This window comes from Manacus candei, unplaced genomic scaffold, assembly GCF_025592945.1.
Source record: "Manacus candei isolate 608988 ecotype Guabito, Panama unplaced genomic scaffold, ASM2559294v1 h1tg000017l, whole genome shotgun sequence".
Taxonomy (NCBI): Eukaryota; Metazoa; Chordata; class Aves; order Passeriformes; family Pipridae; genus Manacus; species Manacus candei.
The window spans coordinates 1,505,467-1,529,017 of NW_026138065.1; the positions used below are offsets into that span (position 1 = coordinate 1,505,467).

Here is a 23,551-nt window from a genome sequence, read left to right on the forward strand (position 1 = left end):
CCTGGTGCCCCCCAGAACACACTTGGTCCTCCTGGCTGCCAGGGTACTGCTGACTCATATTCAACTTGTCATCGACCAGGACTCTCAGGTCCCTTTCCCAGCACTGCTCTTCAGCCTCTCATTCCCCATTCTGTAGGGACCTCTGGGATTGCCCCATCCCAGGTGCAGAATCTGGCACTTTCCCTTGTTGAACTTCATATAGTTGGTGATTGCCCAGTCCTCTAATTTGTCTTGGTCTCTCTTCAGGGCCTCCCTGCCTCTGAGGAAGTCAAGAGTTCCTTGCAATTTTGTATCTATCATCTGCAAACTTGCTTAGTATCCCCTCAAGTCCTGCATCCAAGTCATTTATGGCTACTTAAAGCCAATGAATACCATAATAATTGTATGCATGTCTTACTAAATTCAGCAAGTATCTGAATGCAATGCAGTGCCAGAGTAGGGGTCACTAACAGTTACATGATGGCTCTAAGACACAAGCAATGCCTAGTATAGCTAAATTTGAAAGTAAATCATTTCCCAAGAGTATGTTTGGCATATACATTTTGCTTAGCCAGATCCCCCTGATGCTGGGATGTGCGAGAGGGAAGCCATAGACCTCTGTACATGTAACATAGGTGGTGTCCTGCACCTGGAGCAGAATAACCCCAAGCACCCATACAGGTTGAGGGCTGACCTATTGGAAAGTAGCTCTGTGACAGCAGGTCAAGGGAGGTGATCGTGCTCCTCTACCCCGTCCTGGTGAGGCCTCATCTGGAGTGCTCTTTCCAGTTATGGGCTCCACAGTACAAGAGGGACATGGAGCTCCTGGAGCGGGTCCAGCAGAGGGCTGCAGAGTTCAGTAAGGGACTGGAGTATCTCACCTATGAGGACAGGCTGAGGGAGTTGGGCCTGTTCAGCCTTGAGAAGAGATGACTGAGAGAAGCATCAATGTATTTGAGGGAGGAATGCCCTCACTAAAGCGGGAATGCCAAGAAGATGGAGCCAGGCTCTTCTCAGTGATGCCAACCAAGAAGCACTTGGTGGAATTCTTTATTGTCAGGGTGACTGCATGCTAGAACACATTGCCCAGAGAGGTTGTGGAGTCTCCTTCACTGGAGATATTCAAGAACCATCTGGACACAATCCTGTGCCATGTGCTCTAGGATGACCCTGCTTGAGCAGGGAGGTTGGACCAGATGACCCACAGTGGTCCCTTCTAACCTGACCGATTCTGTGATTCTTCATCCCTCCTAACTTAACGGCGGTGTCCCGCAGACCTGCGAGAGTAGAGACCGTACAGCCCGAGACCACTGCGCAAGCAGGAACTGGAGGGCCCTTGTTCTCTGGATCCGTGCGTGCGAACAGCCCCGGCCCTGCCGCCGCTCCCGCACCGCCGCCACCCGCACCACCCTCCGGAGCCGGTCCCGCCCGCCGCCCTCTCCTTCCCCAGGGCGGCGGGGCTGCTTGCGGCCCGCCCCTGGCGGGGAGGGGCCGGCGCCACGGCCGCTTTCCGCCCCGGTGTGGGACGGGGGTGCCGGGATGTGGCGGCCGCAGCCCCGGTGTGGGGCGGGCGGTACCGACAGGCGGCGCCGCGGCGGCGGGGGGGACGCGGCGGGCTCAGGTGAGCGGGGCGGCCCGAGGGAGCCGCGGGGGTTGCGGGGGAGGGCGGGGCGGCCGCCGGCGGGAAGGGGGGACGGGGGGTGCCCGGCCGGGGAGCCCCGGAGGAGCCTGTGAACGGGCAGGGGGCGACTGGGACCCCTGATGGGGCCGGGGCCGGCAGCGCTTCGCCCTGCGGGAGGCGCCGGGCGGCTCGGCTGGAGGTGCCCTCGGGCTGGGAGAGTCGGCAGCCCCGGGGAGTCGTGTTGAGTATGGAGGGAATTTACTAATGTTTTGGTTTGGGTTTCTTTTTTTGTTTGTTTGTGGTTTGTTTTTCCTCGTAAATAAAACACGGATCTTTCATTTCAAAGTCTGAAAGTTTTAGGATTTTATAATGTTTCCTTTTTTTTTTTTTTTTTTTCCTAAGCCCCCGGTGGTGTTGGCATTCGTTTCACAGTAACTGTAGTCTAAGAAACAGTCTTGCAACTTTTAAATAACAGAACTGGTTTTTAACTCAAAAAAACCCTCGAATTTCTCTTCAGCCGGTGAACGCAGTTATAATGATACGAAGATGTATAATTTTTTTTTTTTTTTTTTAATGAACAAAAAGAGGGAAGTAATGGTGCTCTTAGAAGAGTCACCCACATAATATCTCCAGTCTTGGCTTAAGGAAGAAAAAGGAAACTGCCATCCCAACGAAGACTCTGTGCATATATACTTATAAATAACTGAATTTTATAAGACCGTGACCTCTAATGTGGATGAGCTGCTCTCCTTCTCCCTCAGAGCAGCAGCAGTCAGCTGTCCTGAGCTAGGGCTGCCCTCATTACCTATACTGGTGCTGGCGAAAGGCTGGAGCCTTGGGAAATTTTGGAAGAAAGCACTTCACCTTTTCCAAGACAGCTAGTGAAGAAAGGTGTATCGCTCACTGGGTGCATTTCTGCTATTTTTTCATCTTCCTTACCAACGGTTTAATAGAAAACAGCTCATTCGTATTTTGGTAATCTTTCTGTACAAGTGCTTGAGTAACTTCTTGCTATACTCTTAAATAGCAGTTTAAGAGTTGTGCAGTGAAGTGCTTTTATAATAAAGGTTTTCACAGAATATGCTGCAGAAGGTATACAAGCTAGTGCTGCTGGTAATTAAAAGTAAATGAGTTTTCAAAGAAGTGACTGAAGTACACTGGGATGCATTATCTCTGCTTTTGTCCTATCTTATTTGTTCATTTACTTGTCAATTTGCAATTGGCCTTACGGTAACTCTTGAAAATGGGAGAAGTTCTATTTTATTAAACTTTTCTTGATGTTTAAATACTGAAGTCCCTTTAATTATTGTATGAGTATTCCCTCATGTCATTGCTGAAGTTAAAATTGTTGTGGTTCATTCTAGGAAGACATTAACAGTGGTTTTCCAGTTGAAGCTACAGTACATTTTTTACTATTGATAGGGCTTTTAGACCCTTATGAAGCTGAAAAGTAAGAGTGTTTAAATATTTGATTTAATAGTTAAAAAAGCTGAGTTTAGAGGTTTCTGGTTTCTTAAAATATTGTGATCGTGGCATTATGCCACAAGGGAATGTGCATGAACCCCCAAATGCTTATGCACAGTGTTTTGTACACTTGAGATTAGGACCATGTCCAACTATTTCTTTTTTTTCTTCCTAGTGCTTGATACTATCAGAGTTATCAATTTTCTGTACAGCTCTTTGAGATTGGACACTGCAAACGGCATGTTCTCATACATGATACTGATAATTGCAGTGCAGCAGCGCTCTAAAGAACGGTCACAGGCAAGTATTGTATTGCCACTGGTTTCCTCCCTCTTTAAATTTAGGTAAATAATCCTTTGTTCCTGTCAGTAAAGTGAAGTCAAAACTTTGGGCCTAAGCTGCTGCTGCTGCTGGAATTGTAGTGGAGCCATGAAAGAAAAGAGGATTTATTAGCACCAGGATAAATTAATTGTGACGAACAGGAGGACAGGAAGCACTGCAAACAATGTTTTGTACTGACAAAAGGGAAAACCCTAAAGGTTAATTCTGACTTTGTTCACAAATTAGGCACACTCGGTTAGGCTTTTTTTGCTCGCCATAGCTTGAGCCTTTGACAACTACTGAACCACCTGACCTTTCAAGTGAGATTTACTGGAGTGTGTGACACCTCACGAGTGCTCCTTGGGAGTTATGATTTTTATTTTTCCTCCCATTTCATTATCGTGTTTCTTTGAGCAAATTGTCTTTCTAATTGAACAGAGACAGGCTGTGACCTTTTCTGGTTTTGGCCATAATGCGTATTAATGACTCCTGTGGAAAGGGGTTTCTGTACCTCCTTTGGAGTATTGGCCTCCAAGGTGAACAGAAAGGAACCTGCAGAGTTGCCATAGTGATTTCCAAGTTCATCCTTAGCATCTTGTGTCTTTTTCCAGAAAGCAGTCCTTTCATGCTGTGTCACTTAGATTAGGATTGAACTCAGGATATGTTGTAATACTATTCAATATTCTTGAAGGAAAACTGCTGAAAAACCCTTATGTATTCGGAATGAATGCTCCTTTTGTAAATCAACAGTCACACGAGATAAAACTTGGCCCTCTCGCACTGAAGAAGGCTGCTGTGCTTATGTTAGGCATGGTAGTACCCTTATTTGGAGGTGTTTCCTTAATTCTGTGTAATGTTAACATTATTTAACACTTTTTTCTTTTTTCTTCTTCTTTAGCCTATAGGCACAGATTCCATTAACAGCTCATCTGAAAAATGATTTCAGGGAGAAATGTTTCTTTATCAAGCCTGCTAGCTACTGCTGCAGTGGGAGCTGAGATCCGCTATGGACATACTTTGTTTGTTAAACATCAGTCTTCTGTATGGCAATTGAATTGGCAATTGACATGGAGTTGCTTTCCTATTTATTGATGCCGAGAATGTGAAGTGGCTTAATGAGTAATCTGAAGTCTGCAGGCAGAGGGGTGAGATCATGTGCTTGCCTCAAGTAGGGTTTCTTTGTTCAGTGTGATTCCTTTGGGACATGCAGAATTTGGATTCTGCCTCCCCTTTGTATGTACTGTAAAATGCTGCTTGCTCTGTTTCAGACCCTCCTTCATCTTACAGCCACGCTTCCTTCCAGAATAACTCTTATTATCTGTGTGTGATAAATTTCTAATTGGGACCTTGCTGTCTAATGAGTATGATCGATGGCAAATTCTGTTCTTTCTCACCCCCTCCTCCCTTCCCCTCTTGCTGCCTTACAAATAGGTGTGTTAGTTGTGTGACCCTGATGTCAGGGTAAATTGTCTAATTACTCTGCTCTTTTTGCCTTCCGTCACTCTGTTTATTTGTAACAGTGACAAGTGTAAAAAACCCCACCTAAATATTAGATTTTACCTTGAAAAGTAAATATTTACTACATAAACAGCTGTGTACTCAGAATTAGGGATGGAAAGTGGAAAATGCATTTTCTTAGTAGTGCTTAGTGCTTTAGTTTCAAAGTTGTATGCATTACCTGTATTTATGGATTGAATGAAACAGTAACCAAGTCAGAATGAACAGAAATTTGCTAAACACACTGTATGTATGCTCAGATTATAAAATCTCATTGGAAAAGAGCTCTGTGGGAAAAGTGACTCCTGGAAAAAAAGAGCAGAAAGAATGTCATGTGTGTGAACTTTCCTTGTTCTCTGCAGTGGCTGAAGAGCTGGTTGGTTGGAGGGGTTTAGTGTGCTCTTGTTGAAAGTTTTGCTTTGCTGGGCTGAGAGGTCAGTGGGGCAGGAAACCATTACAGAGGAAAATCTCTTAGTAGGGAAACTTTGAGGCAACCTGTAGAGAGAAGTCAAGAGGTTGATAGAGAGCATTCCAACACTAAACAGGAATGGAAGGGTTAGTAGCTGTGGCATTGATGTAGCTTTTTCAAGACCTTGCTTAAGTGTGAATAATAATGGAAAATCAGAATCAAATGATAGTGATGTTTTCAATATGTCTGTAGGTAATGAAGTTTGTCAACGGCTTCATGATCATCAGATCATGGCTGGGCTTCGCGAATGAAGATTTGGGAAGGGCTCTACCCACGTTCGTTGCAAGTGCGCTGGTGGCTAAAAAGGCCAATACGAGACAGGCACGTCCGGTTGCAAAAGGCACAGCAGAAAGACTCCTTAGGTGGTATATTCTGCAAGGCACGATTCTTTCTGCATTGTCTCTTCTCCTCAAGAGTGATCCTGCGTGCGTTCTCAAAGGCATCAGCAGCATTATAGATGGTGTGTCTCCAGGCCTCCCGATTGGAGGCCAGAGTAGACCAGTTATGTTGATCAATATGGCCAAGGCTGAGATGTTGCTTCAAGGAGTCCTTGTATCTTTTCTTTGGGGCTCCTCTCTTGAGGCAGCCAGTGGCAAGTTCACCATAAAGCAAGATCTTAGGGAGGTGGTGGTCCTTCGTCCTTGAGACGTGTCCTGCCCAGCGCAGCTGTGACTTTGCTGATTAATGGGGTGAGCAGCTTAGTCCCTAGCTCAGCTCATCTATCTGACAGCACTTTGAGTTTAAATCACCAAGGTTTAGGGTCTGAAAAATATGTTTTGAGCATCAAAGGAGAACATTCTTAGGGTCTTCTTGTTTTGTTTTTGGAAAGCCATTAAGTCTCCAGAGAGCTTGGGAAGGGGAAGAATAGGGTTTTCATGCTACTAAACTGCTTTCGTGCTGTTTTAGTGGGATGCTTAAAGTATTTTGCTACCAATCTTTAATGATATTTTGGTAAGCGTCCTTTCCATTGACATACCAGCTTAGTCTTATGGGTTATCACTCCTGTAGATACGCAGGCACCTGGAATGGTGCCTAGGGGAGACTACTTGCAAGGCCAGATGCTTATAGCCACATGGTTTTCCTTTATGTTCCTAATGCTTGTGTTCTGGTTGTTCCCCTTTCCCACACACATAAATGCCTTACTTCAGGGAAACACCATGAGGTTCCAAGGAAGGAACATCACCGAGCCTGTTCAGTGTGGTAAATCCAGCCTGTCTCAACTCCATAAAGTATCTGACTCTTTGTTGCAAGGGCTAAGCTGATCATATCAAATTAGTTTTCTCATCTTGTTGGAGAGCATGGCTTTGGGAACAAGAGCTTTCCATTCTCTTTTAGGATTTTGGACAAGGATGGTAACTGAGGCAGGGATGAGATTGAATTTCATTGTGCTGGTCTAAGTCCCAGGTGCTTCCTGTTGCTGATGGCCCATGGAGACCCAGATGATGGAGGGAAATGGGCAGCACAGCTATTTGCTGGGGCCTGGCTGTTCTCGTTTTGTGAGTAGTGCATTAACCTGTCAGTATTTGCCCTAGTAGCTCAGGCTGAGCTGTGGCTGTGTTGCATTCCTAGCTCTGCTCTTGCAGAGCCATAGGCACACAAATCTTGGGAGAATGTGACAAACACCTGCTGAGTTTGGTGATGATTTATCTTGCTATAGTAAGATTTCTTTAGTGATAGTATTTTTTTTGTTGCTGTGACCCCAGTGGGAGTGATACGGATAGGGTGCTGATATCTCTGCTTCAGCAGTGGTGTGGAGTCTCAGAAGCATGGGATGCTCTTGGACACCCCGGATGGTCCCAGACTGTGCTGCCACTGCAGTGGGGCAGCACTGTTCTGCCAGGGAACCATGCTGAAAACTTGTTCCCGTTCTGCCAGAGCCCTTGTTTAGGGGAGCAGTACATTTTTATTTGCTTAGAGCTGTGAAATCTTGAGGAGACCCTCACTGAAATTGCGTGAGAAGGGCCTGGTCACCGTTGCCTCGAGTGCAGCACCAGAGCAGCTGATCTTCTGTGTGGTTTTGCTCCCAAACTAGTTAATAATCAACAGGTATTGTGTTTCCCTTTTCCATTGGGAACCTGAACATGGTCATGGAGGGACAGCTGCTGTAGTGTTCCCATGTACGTGGTCTGCGGGGGCCTTGTACAGACTTGGCTGTGAGAAGAGCTGCTTCACTTAATAGTTCCCTTTGAGCGGTGCACCAGAGCTGGATGTCTGCTTCCTGTGTGAATGAAAATGGGAAAATCCAGTTTTGCCAGGGGTCTCAGATTGCTGTAAGGTCAGAAAAGATCAGCTTCCACTTCTTTCTTTGTTTGCAGCAAGCAATAGCGATAGGGTATTTGTTTTTTTTAACAGATTGAGAATTTGCCTGCTATTGCACCAGCTTTTGCCAATGACAGAATTTTCCATGGAATCATCTGTTCTAGGGTCAAGTTAGGAACCATTTCATGTTAGCCAAGGTGTTTTCTGCCCACCTTGAATATAGTTACGAAGTACATTTGTTACCAACTTTTTCTGTATGAGGTGGGACTGGGAGGTAGTAACCAGTGTTGCTGTTTTGGAAAGAACAATCCATACCAATTCTGATTGCCCTTTGTGAAACCTACTGACTTGCCCTGTTGTTCTTTAGGGCCTTCTGTTTATCCTTTAGAGTGCAGTTAGTAAGGTTTTCCATCTTTGTGTTGAAGAGTCTGTATATTCATGCCATTCACCTTCTGAATTAATTTCATATAATTTTAAAATAATTTAGCTTTGTTATAACTAGTGATGGTGTGTAGCAAGCCTTTGGTTGTGCTTCTGGTGAGTGTGGTGTGGCACTGAATTTCCTGATGAGAGTTCAGACCTTTCTCCTGAGTCTGGATGCACACATACTTCTTACATTACTGCTTTGTGTGCTGCCCTTAGTGAAACTCTCTGTGCTTTGCCTGGCCATAAAATTGAAAGCCTAGGTGTTATGTGTAGCCTTAGCAAGTTTAAATTGTCTGTGGTTTTAATGCTGAGAGGCCAGTATGACTGTTCAGTGCAAGCCATGAGAAGTACATGGGGTTGCTGTCTTTCTTCTAGGTCTCTTAGAAGTAATTGTTCTACATGTGAGCTACATGTTAGCTCTCTAAAAGTGATCTCTAATGACTTGAAAATCATGATATAAAATATGAGAGGAGTTTTTAAAAGGAGAATTACAATGCAGGGAGCAAGTGGGGAATAATACTAGTAGTAATAATAATCAAAATCAAACAGACCAGCTAAAGACAGTGCAGAGGACAATTAGGAATTCTGGGTAGCAGCCTGTGTATGTATTTTGAGCACCAACATTGCTTAGTAGTGGAAGAAGAACAAGACCAGCCCCAGAAATCCCTCAAAAACCAAACCAAGAAAGAGAAGAGGAGATATAGAAATAGCTGTATTGCTACTTAATTCAGTTATATAGAACATACACACCTCTGTCACACTTATGGCTACCTGATACAGCTGTGTGGCTGAGTATTCAGGTTTGACTTTTTCCCTGCTCATGTCATAATCAGACTTCATGCTGGATAGGATAGTGGCAGTATTCCCTGGGCTTCCTCCTTGCCTTGCTAGGAAGTTTGTTTGAGAGGCAGGTTTTGTTGCAGCTGTTCAGATGTGATGTTAGATTTTTCTGTGTGTAATGCCCTTGGAACCATTTAAGGGATTGTGTTTTTGAAAGGAAAGTGTCTTCAGAGAGTTATAGTCTCACAGATGGCTCCGTCTTGTCCTCCAGTTGGCAAGCAGCCTAGGAAAAGGTATCAAAATAATTTTTAATGTAGTAAACCAAATAATGCTTTGAGAGAAATGCTCTCCAATATTTGTTACAGCCAATAAAAAAGCCTCAGTAATAAAGATTTTGTGAAATAACTGCAGTAGATCAAAGTGACATTGAAGTGATGCTCATGAGCATTGTTTAGTCACCAGCTAACTACTAAAGGCCTTCTGCTGTGGAATAATTGGAGTTCCTACGTTCTTATGCTTTACTGTGTCTGCCTTGCTTAAGGCCCTGACCATCACCAAAGCTCATGATTTCTCTGTGTGTGTATGATAGATGCTTAAATGCTGTTTGAGAACTTATTTATTTCTAGTACTGAACTTTATTCTGAAGTTTAGTCATTGAAAGTCAGCTGTTTTCAGCTTCTAGGATGTGATGGAACTATTGTTTTTTAACTTACTTGTGACTCCTTTGTGGAATTAAATAAGTTGCTTTCTTGCAAGGTGGCATGCATCTTCACAAATGAAACTCTTCAACTTTTGTTCTGTGTACAGTTAACTAGTGGAATATCCTGACATATATATATAAATCTTAGAGGTATAACAGGATAGTTTGGGTTGGAGGGAGCTTCAGATACTCTCTGGTCCAATTCCCTGTTCAAAGCAGGACTAACTCTGAGGTTCTGTCAGGTTGCTCAGGGCTTTATCCTGTTGGGCCCTGAAAAGCTCCAAGGACAGTGCAACCTGCTCTACCTCTTGGCTGCTCTCAGGATGAAAAAGTTTTTCTTAGTATCCAGTTGGAACCTTTTTTGTTTTAAGTTATGCCCATCTCTTTCTTGTCCAATCTCTGTGCGCTGCTGTGTATGGATTGCTGTCATCCTTGCTATTGGTATGTAGCATCTTCAGAAAATTGTTACCAGTAGAGGGTAATTAGAAGGTAATTTCTAACATCTTTATAAGTCTTAGAGTAGCACACTTGGCATTCTTTGATTTACTTTCCTTTCTACAGCATAAAATAGCACTGTACTTAATGAAATTTACCACTGCTGCAAATATATCTTTATACCCAAAGAGGGCATTCTAACCTCAAAGATGTTGTTAGTTCTGCCTTCATGGCTTTCTCTGGTGCAGAGTCCTTGCTTATGACTCAGACTTTAAGGTAATTTAAGTTCAAGACATTTCATATGTTTTTGTTCAATAAAGCACTATGACACTTTTATTGTACAGAAATGAAAATGCATGTATCTTCTTGATATCTCTCACAATTTTATTGTCACCTCTTTGTTTTTATAAGGCTAGTCATGCAAGGTGTTCCTGCTCACAGAGGTTTGGAAAAAGAGGATACTTTCTAGGTTGTGAAACTTTTGCAACTATGTTCAAAATGCTGTGAGTTTTCCTTTTCCCCTAGTCAGTAAAAAATTTAAAAGGTTTCCAGCATAAAAGTACCACTGTTTCAGAAATGAAAGAAGCCTGTCAATTAACTACTTATGTCTATGGACTCTCTTAGTGGACTTCCTTGACACAGATATTTTATAAATATTTTTTCCAGTCTCAGATCTGTGGATTAATATAGACTTGTTTCAGTTCAGAGTACACAAGTGTAGACAGGTTCAAGTCATTATGGCTAAGTTAAGCAGTCATCTAAAGATGATGTTTGTATTTGCTTCAAATTTCTGGTGAAAATGTAAGTTAAACCTGAAATTTCGAGTAAAAATTCATTGGACAGGATAGCATTATTGCAGAGTCTGCCTCAGACTCTGGGACTGGGACTCCAAGGTTTGATAGTTTAGATAATATAAAGATAAAATTCATCCAAGTGCTACTTTTAAATCTCCAATCTATTCTATGAAGGCGGGAGTTCTAAAAGTACAAAACCTTAGGTGTATTCTGGTAGTAAAAATACTTATTGTCTAACTGTCTTTCAGGAGTCCTGTTTTAGTAATTTTTCTGTCTTGAGCATGCTTTGTGACTGGGGTAAGTCGTATAGCTTCTCACATGGCCTGCTCTAACCACAAAGCAATGCGTCAGACCACTGCTGTACCTCAGAACTGATGAGATCAAATGTCTCTGAAAATGCGTTGCTTTCCTTGAAAGGAAGCTACAGCAGTTCTGCCTGCTACTTCTCAATAGTAATACTTGTCAGGAGTATTATATGTAAACCTGAAAGAAGCAGGGGAAGAAATCTGCTGCTGCTGCTACTACACCAGTAGTACCCATGGACCTGTCCCATACACCTGAAAGGGTTAGGCAGATGTGAGCTACCTTGCACAGGATCCTGCTAATCCCGGATTCAGAATTCCGGTTTTCTAAAACAAGTAATAAATTAAAAAGAAAAAAGTATTGGAAGTAACGAGCTATCCATCTATATTTATTCTGGAAAACAATTTGAATGACACTCAAAGTTTTCCTCTGCCAAGCTTTTTGTTACTGAAGCAGATCTATTCAGGTGTGCGTGTTTAACGCCATATGGTACAATATGCACCTTTTTATCCACTTAAAATGCTAAGCTGAATCTGGAATATGCTGACCTAAAAAACTGCTTCATTGGCTTATTCTTTTAATAGAGAGAATATTTTTGAAAGGCCAGTCTGATTGTTGAGTGTACTTCTCATTATTTTTTTAACTTGAAGTATTCTGCAGAGGACTGTTTCATTACAGTATCACACAGGCGCCTTGGCACCCAAGAAACATCTGCAAGCTATCTCATATAAGGGTACAATTTCCTTAAAGGTTAATACTATGCTTTAATGTACCTAGGTAACAAAAGCAGACAAGTGAGGCTCAATGAAAGGTGGCAGGTCCTCGGGCTTTGTACGTAGGTAGTAGTACTTCAGTGAATTACAAATAGCATGTGACAGAAATATGTTAAAAAAAAACTTGGGGCAAAAGTGTGGGCTTTTGTTGAGCAGCATAGACATGTGTTAATAAGTGAAGTGTAGCCTGTATTATTAGGTAATATATGTTAGCCCAGGGAGACTGCCAGAGTAAGTTGTGGCAGGTAATTGTCTTGATTTCCTAGACATGAATAGCAGTAATTTACAGTCATGGGAAAGAAGCTCTTTCAAGAGTGTTTTCATTGAGATGATCTCAAAGGGGATGAATGGAGTCAGTGTGCCTTTAGAGCGAGATTTGGTTTAGATTGTCATACAAACTCTTGTGTGTGCTGTGAAAGAGGTAAAAGGAGCCCTGAGAACTGGCTGAAGTCCTGGTAGCTAAAAGGCTGAGCACCTGGAGGGAAGCGATGAAATCAGTGAACACAGCTGAAGTGGGGTTGGGTTCCTTTTAAATGCATCTGGGGAAGACTAGAAACTTCTGAGCCCTGCTCAGATGGGAAGTGTGAAGTAGGAAGGCTCTCCGTCTAGGAAGGGATGGGGTGGTCTGAGGAGCTGGAGGGCCTGGAGGCTCATAGGAAGAGGATTTTTGGAGGTAAGTTGAGGCATGCTTGTTTGCCGTTGTGAGAGGAATGCTGTCAAGGGGGATGAAGGGAGGCTTATGCATTTTGGGGTCAGGATGAAAAGAATAAACTGGAAAGGACCAGGGAAGTGGTATTGAGGAATGATATTGGGAAAGAGGGTATCTCTCTGTGGCTTTGAACATTGTTTGGGAGCTTTGTTATCGCTCTAGACTGTGTGGTGTGAAGTGTGACCTATGCAGAGTTTGGTCAAAGATCCAGGGCAGCAAATAGAACGATTTCTGGATTAATTCTCTTTTTCACTTGAAGAGAAATGAGTGCTTGGTTTGAGAGAAGTAAATGGGGAGCGAGGATTGAAATGCAATGGAAGTTAGTGTAAAATAATGCAGGGTTTGATGGGAGCGGTGAAAAGCGTGTGCAGTGTTGAGATGGAGACAAAAATGAGTAAAAAGTGACAGTCAAAGTAAATATTGGTGTTGGCGATGTCCTCACTCAGTCTAGAGTCTGACTGGCTGCTACTTGACTGTATCCCCTGATCCTTGTCTGCTTCTAGTGGAAGTCAAATGGCTTTGACTGTGCATGAACGTGCTTTGGTCCTGTTGAGTCTTTAGTCATGGTGTCAGGCACACGGGGTAACTCAGCTCCTGCCTGGACACGAGTAAGCAGTTGCTCGAATCTGTGCTCCTGCAGTACCTGGTGATGTGGGTTGGAAATACCAAGTTACTGCCGGGGCTCACAGTGGGAAGGTATAGACAGCTAGCTGTCTAGTACTGCCTTCTTTGAGTGCTCTGTGACCATTTCTTGAGGTCTTCTCATCCTCTGTATTGATTGCCGTTGTTGCTCTGTGCTGCCATGTGTGCTACATTCTGTAATTCAATGCCATTGCCTTCTAGAGAGAAACTCTATTCTTTCTTGGAGTGTTAATTTTTAAAACTTCTTTTTAAGATATCTGACTTGTTCTAGGTAGAGTGACCTTCTGTCCCACTGTATTTAGAAGGACGAGTGATTTCTGCTAGAAGAGAGGTGTTCTTGCCAGCGATTAGTATTCTCCTGCACTTGCAGCAATATCTGCTATAGTACTTCTTCCGTAGCTTGTTCATACATAATCTCAGAATTTCCTGACCAGTCTACTTTTTTCCTCCATGCTAGAGGAAACGGATATAGCTCATGTCCTCACTTTTGTGTTCTCAGGCCCAATAAAACAAACTTCCAACTTCTGTTTTGTCTGTCTACAGCCTTGGGTAAGGTTTGTAAAGATCAAGCCATATTCTCAGCAAAGGTCTCAAAAGGGATACTGTGTGTGTCTTTCCTGCGTAGCAGTGAAGGTCTCCAAGGGAACTGCAGTCTGCTTGCTGGAGCACAAAGGTTGACCCCTCACAGGTTATAACATCTGCAGGCTGATGATGATGCTGAGTAATCTACTGGCATTTAGCAAGGACTTGTGTTAACTGAAGTTGCTCGTGTCGCTGTTGAGGATGGGAGAGCAGTGCTGCAGTCTGTGCCTCGTGGGTTCAGCTGAGAATCTTCATCTTGCCACTTGGAGTGGCAGTTTATTGTCAGCTGGCAAAAGTACAGTTCACACAGTTGCTGCTGCAAAGAGCAAAGAATACCTGAGTACAGAAATTTTGTTGGAGCATAAAGAGTTGCAGGGCTTCATGTGGAGCCCTGAGATATTCATTTCAGGGGGAGCAGGGTGAGGGACCAGCACCACTTTTTTTGCTTTCCTTCTAGCTACAGGTTGGCCTTGTGTCCTGAGCACAGTTGTAGCTGCAGTTTGTGTTCATGCCTGGCTTTTATAGTATCTTGTATTTAAGCTGCATCCTGGGGTGGTGTGCTTTCTGTGGGAACTTAGTGCTCAGGTTTCCTTGTGTCTGGAGCTCCATTCCCTCTCCATTGTTGCCTAGACCTCATGGGCATTGCATCTGACAGCCGGACTGGGGCTGTAAGGTGAACTTCTTTCCTCAGGCAAAGGAGGAGTATTTTTCCTAGGACTGATATTAAATTGTAAAGCTAAAAGAATTCGGACTCTTCACCCTTGGCAATATAGGAACTGCCACGTTGTTTTATTTTCATTATAGTGATCACTACTGAGCTGTTAAGAGAAAATTACTTTCTATTTCAGTAAACTCAATTCTGGTTTCAGACTGACTGTGCATCAGATGCTTAATTTGGAACCCGCTCTCTTGGTGAAATTAAAAATTCAAATCTCCAAGCTGGAGCACTCAAACTGTGCTTGAATTAGAAATTGACTGCTGTCAATGTGCTCTCACACTTCACTTTTTTTTTAAAAATTCTTTCCCCCTCCCCCCCGATGAGTTTTATATTAGAGTCTTGCTGTAGATGATCTGACTGAGCAGAAGCAGTGGGAATCCATGCTGTCACTCTGTAGACAGAGTGATGAAAGAGAAGTGTGTTGTGTTAAATAGACCATTCTTGAAAAGGACTGCTGTGTACTAATTTCGCAGTTTCACGCGTTTGGTGAAATACTTTTATAAGATATGATTGCAAACCCATTAAGTGCTGTTTGCAAATTAATTTATGACCTAAGCAAACTTCACAGTTTCTATGCAATATCCTTGCTCCCCTATTTCTGTGTAATATTTAAAGCCGTTGTCAGATCTTGACTGAAAGAACAGGGTGTTCTCTCCACTTTAGACATTTGCATGGGCTGCCTCTACAGAATTTTGCATTGAAACAGGGAACAAAACATTTTTTCTTCATGAAGAACAAGAAAATTTACATACCCCCCCAACTCCTGAAATAAGCATTGATTTTTCTATTGTGAATATTCTCTGTAGGCTTGCAACTTGTGTGTCCATCTGCCTCTTTGAAAACTGGATAAATTATTCTCAGTTACTTACCTAGAAGTTAAAGAGAATTATACTTAAAGGTTTGTAAAAAATTGGGCTGGATATTTGTGGGGAAGTGCCTTCTGTTATTGACTGTGCTGAAGGCACCCAGTGCTGGTACTGGCTTGTTCTTCCAGACCTACTTGTGTTCTCCCCCCATGATGTTTTGTTGTCCATCAGATGGTCGACAGGATGGATTGCTGAGCTGGGTGTAGGGTAAGTGATGACTGAGGAGCCTAAAAACTGTTGTTAGGCAGCTAGTTATGTGAGTTGGGCAGTTCTAGCTAGCCAAGGTGGATATCCGTGGGTTGGGTGAAATATATCAGTGGGTTGTGTAAGGAGGTTTGGAGAGTGATTTGGGTTGAGGCTTATCAACCCAACAGATGAATTTGGGAAGTGAGATGTAATAATAGCTGGAGAACGAGAAGTGTGAGGAGTGTCTGTAACAGGATTACACTGATGTTAATTGCAAAGGTCTTGGGCTTTCCTGGCTTTTTTTGCTTGAGACTTCTGTAACAGTAGTTTTAACAGAGGCTATGTTGGGATCAGTGCCATCTTATTTTGAATATTTAGTGGTATCTCTGAAATTCAGCAAATGAGTCAAACTGTAACCGATTAAGAACCTGCAACATTTTATGTATTTCTATGACTTAGGAACTGAACAGTAATAGTTATTGTCATGTCAGATTGATTAATCCCTCAGAATGGTTCATTTTTGTTCCTGATAGGTTAAACATTTGTGTATGTGTTTGTAAATAATAAATATTTTCACCTCACTTACTTTGTTTGTGTACAGTTTGATGCAGGTGTTTAAGGCTTCCTTAACAAAAGCAGCACTACAGAAATTGCTTGGAGCAGTACTTTGATAGTTGGCTTTGAATATGACTAAATACCTTTTCCTCCCCACCACAGTTACCACCCACAAATGCTGTGAAGGGGAATTTGTTATTCTAATAAAAATCAGTTGTAATATATGTGTATTCAGATAGTTGAGCTATCTTTAAAAACTGCATATATAATTTCTCACTCACTTTCAGAAAGGACTTGATGAGCTTCCAAGCATTTTACATTACATGCTTAAAGCAGGTGTGAGGAAGTGATCTAAAATAAATTAAATGATTGTTGTTCTTCAGCATCAGGCTGGGTACAAGAGAATGTGCTCTTTTCATCAAAGGGAAATGCTCTTTGGCTTCACCTCTCCCTCTTTCATCTCACTGGTGTGGACTAAGATGTGAACAACATTGCTTTACAGCAGTAGACTATTTTCTTTTTCCCTATGCTCTGGATGTGAACTGTTAGCTTTTATGGAATATTGGTCATCAGGAAAGATTGCTGTGGTGAAAGAGCTGTTATGATTATTTCTGGGCTTTCATAATTTGAAGTAATTTGCACATACTTGCCATTAGAATATATGTTGTATCATCTTCTAAGATTGTAAAATATATTTTTTTTAGAAGTTGATTTGTAATATTACAATCAAAAGGCTCTTCCATTTGGCACTTTACTCTTTTTCTAAATGTGTGTCTGATATAATGCATGAAACACTATTATGTAGGATTTAAAAATTACCTTCAGTTGTTTCCATTCTGATAGTCTTGTAGTTAATTGCCAAATGTTATTTGATGTTCTTGAAATTGAGAGAATTATAAGATGAATTTGAGGCCTGTCTTTATTTAACAAGATAGCTGAATTGGTTCAGTGTAGTTTCTGTATCTGATGTGCAGACAAAGCAAGCTGTGGTTGGGAGGCTATGCAGAGAAACAAAGTCTCTGTAACTAAATTTCAGATAGGTGATGATAAACAACTGAAATTAGAATAATCTTGAGAAAAGGGACATGACAGAAGGGTAAACAATGCCCAAAGAGTATGCCCAAAGTTATAGTAACTTCCTGGCTGGGTTTTGTGATGGCTGAGGGCACCGTGGCTGCTCTCTAGCTGGAACTGGGGATCAGGCTGTGACCACTGCCTTCTCCCTCCCTTATCCTTTGGGCAAAGGTGTGAGTGTTCATGTTGGTCCCAGCTCTGTCCACTCTGCCTTGTGCTCAGAGGCAGCTACATTGGGTGAAGGACTTGCAGCTCTCTCCTGGTAGCATCCTCTGGGTGGGTCGTGGCTTGGACTGTAATCTTGAGGATAATTCAGACAGTGGTCTGTTCTGGTATCCAGGTGGGTAACTTGTGCTGCTGGACTCACGGGGAGACAGACCTGGAGTCCCTAAAAGAACTGAATGCCAAATGTGCTTAGAGGGTTACCTGGAAATGTTGTGAGGACTGCAGAGATGTGTGGGTTTTGTGTGAACTTGTTGAGGATACTGGAATTGTACCCCTTTGGCTCTAATAATATTTAGAATTGCATCCAGTTCACTTGGTGTGAATATCTAATGCTTTGGCCAATTTAAACCCTATTTACATTAGCTTAGTTTAAATTTGGTGTTTAAAGAGTTGTAATTATCTGTCTGCTTTAGAAATTCATAGTGATTTAGTGAGATCAATTTTAAACTGATTTTAATTAAAACAGAGAATCTTTTACGTTTTTACAGATGAGGCCTGTGACTAGCCTTTTTAAATGGTGAGGAAGTATATGCAGTCCTAGAATGACTTTTTTCTGCATGACTGATTTCTTCTGCTGAAGTCAAATTTAGGCTGTTGTTTTGTATATAAGCTAAAAGAATTAAATTCTAAAGAACATTTTATTCAATTTTTTTCCCTTGCTCCAAGAGTGGTTTCCGTTTGTTAAGACTTCTATTAAATTGCTGCCAGTACAGCATTTCACTGTCTTGTTATTGTAGACAGGCCGATGGATTCTGTGACCTTTTTTACTTTTGATTTCTGTGATGCTTTTTTCCTCAGACAAAAGAGAATGTAAGAGATAGCTGGGATATTCTAATTTATGGTGATAGGAAGCAGAATACAGAGGCCTAACTGCAGTCTCATGGTGAGATGTGCCACTATTCTAGTATATGGAAAATGTATCAACTGCTTTTGTTGAAGGTTATTTGGAGAGAATGTAATGAATGTTGGGAAAATTCTCCTGGAAAGTTTCAGGTCTAATGCTTTAATTCTTGTAACAGGATGTCATTGTAGTGAGGTGTGTATGAGACCTGTGTTAGGAGTTGCTGAGTAGTTTAGATTACGTGCACATCTGTCAATGTAAAAATTGACAAAGGATTGTGATGAGAGATGAATATTAAATGTAAAGAAAAAAATCTGAAATTTGTGTTTTTGGAAGAGCTCTGTGTGTGGGATATGAATATGTCTAATACCTGAGATTCTGGCAATTTGATTCTGTTTCAGTGAGTAGAGGGCAGCTAGTAGAGGGCATAATTCAACTAGTCATCAGATCCCCTTGAAGGGTGATTCCGGCAAATAGGTCCAGTCAATATGTTTCCATGATACAAAATGGATGATAGCGCAAAGCTTGTGTTCCCATTATTGTGTGCAGGACAGACAAATGGAATACCTTTTAACTAGCAGTAAACTGAGAAACTGAAAGTAGTTGCCATATAATCTTTCACCTATAATATATATGGAAATATACAGAAAACATAGACAGGACATCAATTCTGATGTCCTGCTTTTAATGTTCACTGTGATTTATATCATGGGTTTTTTTGGTTGATTTTTTGTTTGTTTTCTATTCTGTGCAAACAGCAAATTTATCTTTTCATCTATGTAAGTAAGGTATGTGTGGAGAAATGGAGTTATTGAGCAAAGGCCCTTCCTTAATGATACTAATACTTCAGTAACGCTAGAAAGCATTTGTTTTCTAAGACTGATGGTTCTGCATGCAAAGCTTCTCCTTTAACTCTGTGTTTTGCACGATAGGTAGTACCATAAATCTAAATGACAACTTCTACAATATTTCATTAGACTGATATCTGCAACCACAGGGTGCTACAGAATTGCATCTGTTCCGGAAGCAGAATCTGAACCACTTGCTACTCATACTATTAAAGCATGGATATGGACACAAGAAACTGGACACAAGCAACAATAGGTTATGAACAAAATTTCTTTGTGAGTATGGTTCTCCCCTTGTTGGATGCAGATTCAGTCCTGTCTTACATGTGCTTGTAAGTCTGCCATAATTCTGAATCAGAGAGACTTAAAACTCTGTCCTTTAATGTGCTGTTAAGCAAGTTGAGAATGAAAAAGTAGACTGGTATTGTGAATAGGGAAGATGATGTGATTCATTGTACCCAGGTTTGTGTCCTGATGGACAAGACTGTGTTAGTGAGTTCACTTAAAACCAGGTGCAAATTCTTTAGAAAGTGAATGAATACATGCAGTGTTCTCTTTCTGCAGTATGGTCATTGTCTTTGTTTCGTTGAAATGGAAAACAATGTGCACTGCTTGAAATTTCAGAAACAACTATTTTCAGATGCTACAATGTGTTAAACTTATAAAACTGCAGAAGCATTTCATGGACTCTTTTTCCCTCCCCCAGATGATCACCAGCAATTAATGCCTGCAGGCTCCCTTCGTAAAAAGAAGCTGTCAAAAAGACCTGGATACATGAGGCCAGAAGCTCAGCAACAGATAGAGTTTCAGTCCCTTGGTGCCTGCAAACCATCCAGACCAGGAGAGCTCCAGCATGGAAGGCAGGGTTGTGGAGACTTTGAGAACTGCACTCTATGCAGACAATGCCAAAATAACTTCGAACTCCTGTGCTGTAGTGAAGTTAGTAGCACTGTAGTTCCTGCTGATGGGGTAATAATGTTGGCCACTACTGGAAATATGCCAGGATGCTGCAAAAATCTATCGTGTTGCAAGAGTCCACGGTCAGAAAACACAGTGACAGCAGCTTACCCTGCTGGCGCAACAAGCAAAGGAGATGTTTCTACTGTATGCTGTACACGGCAGAAAAGCCACAGTGCTAAAGTGAGCAAGCCCCCAAATATGTATGCTTTGGATCGGACAGAAGTGAATAACAACTGTGAATATCAAAACAGAGATGACATTTCTCATTCTGCTGTTGCACACAATAGTTTAGATAGTTTTAGTTCAAGTTTCAGCTTCATACAGCTCTCCCTGAACTCGGCCTCTGGAGTAAATGATGTTGAAGGCAAATCAACTGTTGAGGAAACTGAGATTGTTCTGCATCCCAAAACCACAGGAAGTCTGCAGAAGCCAGAAGAGATGTCACAAGCTCATGAGAACTTGGGAGATTCATGTTGCTTCTCCAGATCCAGTGAGGATTTAGAGCATGAACATGAGAGCCCTGTGAATGATAAATTCCAGGACTGTGAGACTCTCTCTCTCTCAGATATAGATGCAACATTTTCATATTCTACAGATTCCTTGGATGCAGCATCTGCTGGCTCTTCTGTCACCTCAGGCTATGAAAGTAGCTTTACTGTTAGTGACCGTAACTGGGATATTTTGATGAAAAAATATGAACCAGTGTTGCAAGATTGCTTGCTTGGCAACCGCAGTACACTAAAGGTCAGTAATCTCACTTTGGTTTCGATTCCTCTCCCTGGCCCTCAAAACATTTTTATTTATGGTTCTGAAATCAAAGTTTATGTTGGAGTTCAGGTACTAATGGCTTTTGTAGCATTTGTTCAAAGAGTTTTACAGTAGTGCTCTGTACGATAAAAGTGAGAGAACAGGTTTTGTTTGGTTCTTCAGAAAAAAGGTGATGTCGTTGCAGTACCTATTCTGTGTTCACCTGCAACTCACTTCTAATGTCACACATCAGTTTCTGAGTTCATTAAGCACCGTTTTGTTTCACAGGTGGCTGTTTTTTCTGCAGTTTGGGGTATATGTAGTGCAAAATTTGGGGATGATAATAACTTTTCTTGAAGCATCATGATTTAACAAAACTTTTTAACTGGAAATGTTTAAGTTTAGCTAGAGGTTTCTTGGAGTGAGGCAACTGTGTGAGAGTAGCATGTAATCTGAGAGATGGGTATTCTCCCCACATGAAGAAAAATGGGGGTCAAGTCCCTCTCTGCCTCCAGCTGGGAATGGAACCTTTTTTTTTTTCCTTCCACCACAGAGGAGTAGTGGAACAGTGAGTCAGGAGTCTTTATTTCTGCACGTATGTATATACCCACACTTATACCTGCAATGTGTACAGGCAGTCATTCACTGTGTCCTTTATGGGAGAGGGGTGAGGAAACTTTAAGAAGGATCATCTGTGTTTTGTTATATGGTTTCTGGGATGGCAGGGTGGGCATTGGAGGAAAATAATTCTGAGTTTACCTGCTCCAAGGAACCAAATACTAGATTTGTTATGCAACCAGGAAGCAGTAATCTAGAGATTAATATGGACAATGTATTTCACTAATTTGTTCAAGGTGCACTGAGTAGGTAGTGGGGTTTTTCTGGTGTGGTGGGCTTTTTGTTTGGTTTTTCTTTGTTGGGTTGGTTGGTTTTTTTTAATTGTTTCATTAGTGCTTTTCAGAAACTCAGATTCTTCTGACTTCTAAACTCAGGCACATAACTGTCACGTATTGGCCTCATAAGCCACCAGCGTGCCTGTAGCAAATGTGGATAGAGCCTTCCCAAATCTTCGTTCATGAAGCCTAACCTTATTACACTGTATTGTCTTTAGACCTGATGAAACAACTTGCTCTGGGGAGACTTAGCACAACCCTGCTGTCTGGGTAAGACAGAAGGTTGAGAAACTTTTACTGTTGCTTTTTTTCTGCATGACATCTGACCTGGGCCTGCAATGCTCTCTAATACTTTCTTTCCATAGAGGATTCATGTAGAACTCAAACTAGGTTTTGTTATTTACAGACTTCATACACATTGACATGGAGCAGTTTCTTTGGCTTCATGCCTGGAATGACAACATGCCTGTGGTCTGGGATGGTTTGGGAAATTCATTTGCTACAAATTTGGGAATATATAACACAATCAAAATAGGAAGTTATTTTTCTTTCCTTTCAGTACTTTTTTTGATAGGCACAAATGAAACATTGCTATCTTTAATTTCTGTATTCATTAATTCGTTGAAAGGAGAACTGGGGATTTGTGCCCTCAGATGTCTTTGCCCTTGGTTAGCCAGTCGTGTATGTTTAATTTGAAGCACCTTCCTATTGTAATGATAATGAGCAAGTCTCAAAGTTTTCAGAAAGGAAGGAAGGCAACTGCAGTCAAGAAAAGGAGACAATACCGAAAGTGTTAAAATTATGCGTTCTCTGTACTTAAAAGTGATCATCATCTGGTACAGATATAGGACATGCCACGCTGAAGCAGCTCTTCGATGAGTTGAGCTCCAAATGTCTTACTAGCCTGCAAATAGAAAACATTTTACTGTGGCAGCATCAGTCAGTTTGCTGTTGGTGAACCTGGGCTGTGGTACCCAAGCAGACTTTAAATGACCTGCCCCTGTAGCACATGATGGAATAAACACTGCAAACAGCAGCAAAGCTGTATTGCAGTATAGATGGTTGTTATACATCATATATGTGAAAAAAAGTGTCATTTGAATCATTCCTACTGCAGGCTTCTTTAAAGCTCTGTCAAAAGTCAGGCATAAAATACAGAAAATACGATTTACGATGAGAATTCAGAGCTCCTCCCTTCAGTATCTTACACATTCCTCAGCAGCATCAGAGAAAAAAGATTGGAGTTTCAGGGTATGTAAACCAAAATAAAATAAAACCTTGAGGAAATGGGAATGTATACAATGTTTTGTGTTTATTTTTCTTCTGGACCGTCCTATAGCCTATGATTAATCAGCCATTTTTGGATACTTTCCTGGTTTTATTTTTTATAGTTCTTTTCTGACTAGTCCACTTTCACATACCATGTTTAGAAGGGATATCCTGAATTTAAAAGTCTTGCCTAATTTGTGTGTTGATTGTGTAGTCTCAATAACTGAGTGCTTCTATGAAGTTGTTGACTGGCTGTACCTCTTTTTCTCTATTCAATTTAGAGTTTAAATATAGGGATTAAATATGAAAGAGTTTCAGGGAGGAGTGAAGTACTCTGTAAATGCAGAATGTCTAAAGCATGGATTTTGTTGGGTTGGAAAATGCTTTCCCAAGCACTTTCAGGCTTTGGACTGTAGGAATATATGCTGCTTTTTTTCCAGGCTTACCTTTTTCAGTGCTGATATTGTCTTGTTTGGTACCTGTCATGTATAAATTTAATAAGAAAGAAACACATTTCGGTCTTGTAACTGTAGCCCTGCTAGGCTATGGCTAGCATGGCAATGAGGAGAGGACTAAACCTGCCTTCTAACCAATTTCTTTTTACAGTAAAAACTT

The 23,551-nt window shown here is 41.7% G+C and overlaps 1 protein-coding gene across 1 annotated transcript in view; it reads left to right on the top strand.

The window, feature by feature from the left end:
- The first annotated feature begins 1,086 nt into the window (after positions 1-1,086).
- Positions 1,087-23,551, top strand: part of DISC1 (DISC1 scaffold protein) — a 189,251-nt gene continuing 166,786 nt past the window's right edge. The window contains exons 1-2 of the mRNA XM_051783465.1: positions 1,087-1,600; positions 19,774-20,771. Of these exons, the coding sequence (XP_051639425.1) occupies positions 1,519-1,600; positions 19,774-20,771 (1,080 nt within the window). The 5' untranslated portion in view covers positions 1,087-1,518. The remainder of the gene's footprint in view (positions 1,601-19,773; positions 20,772-23,551) is intronic.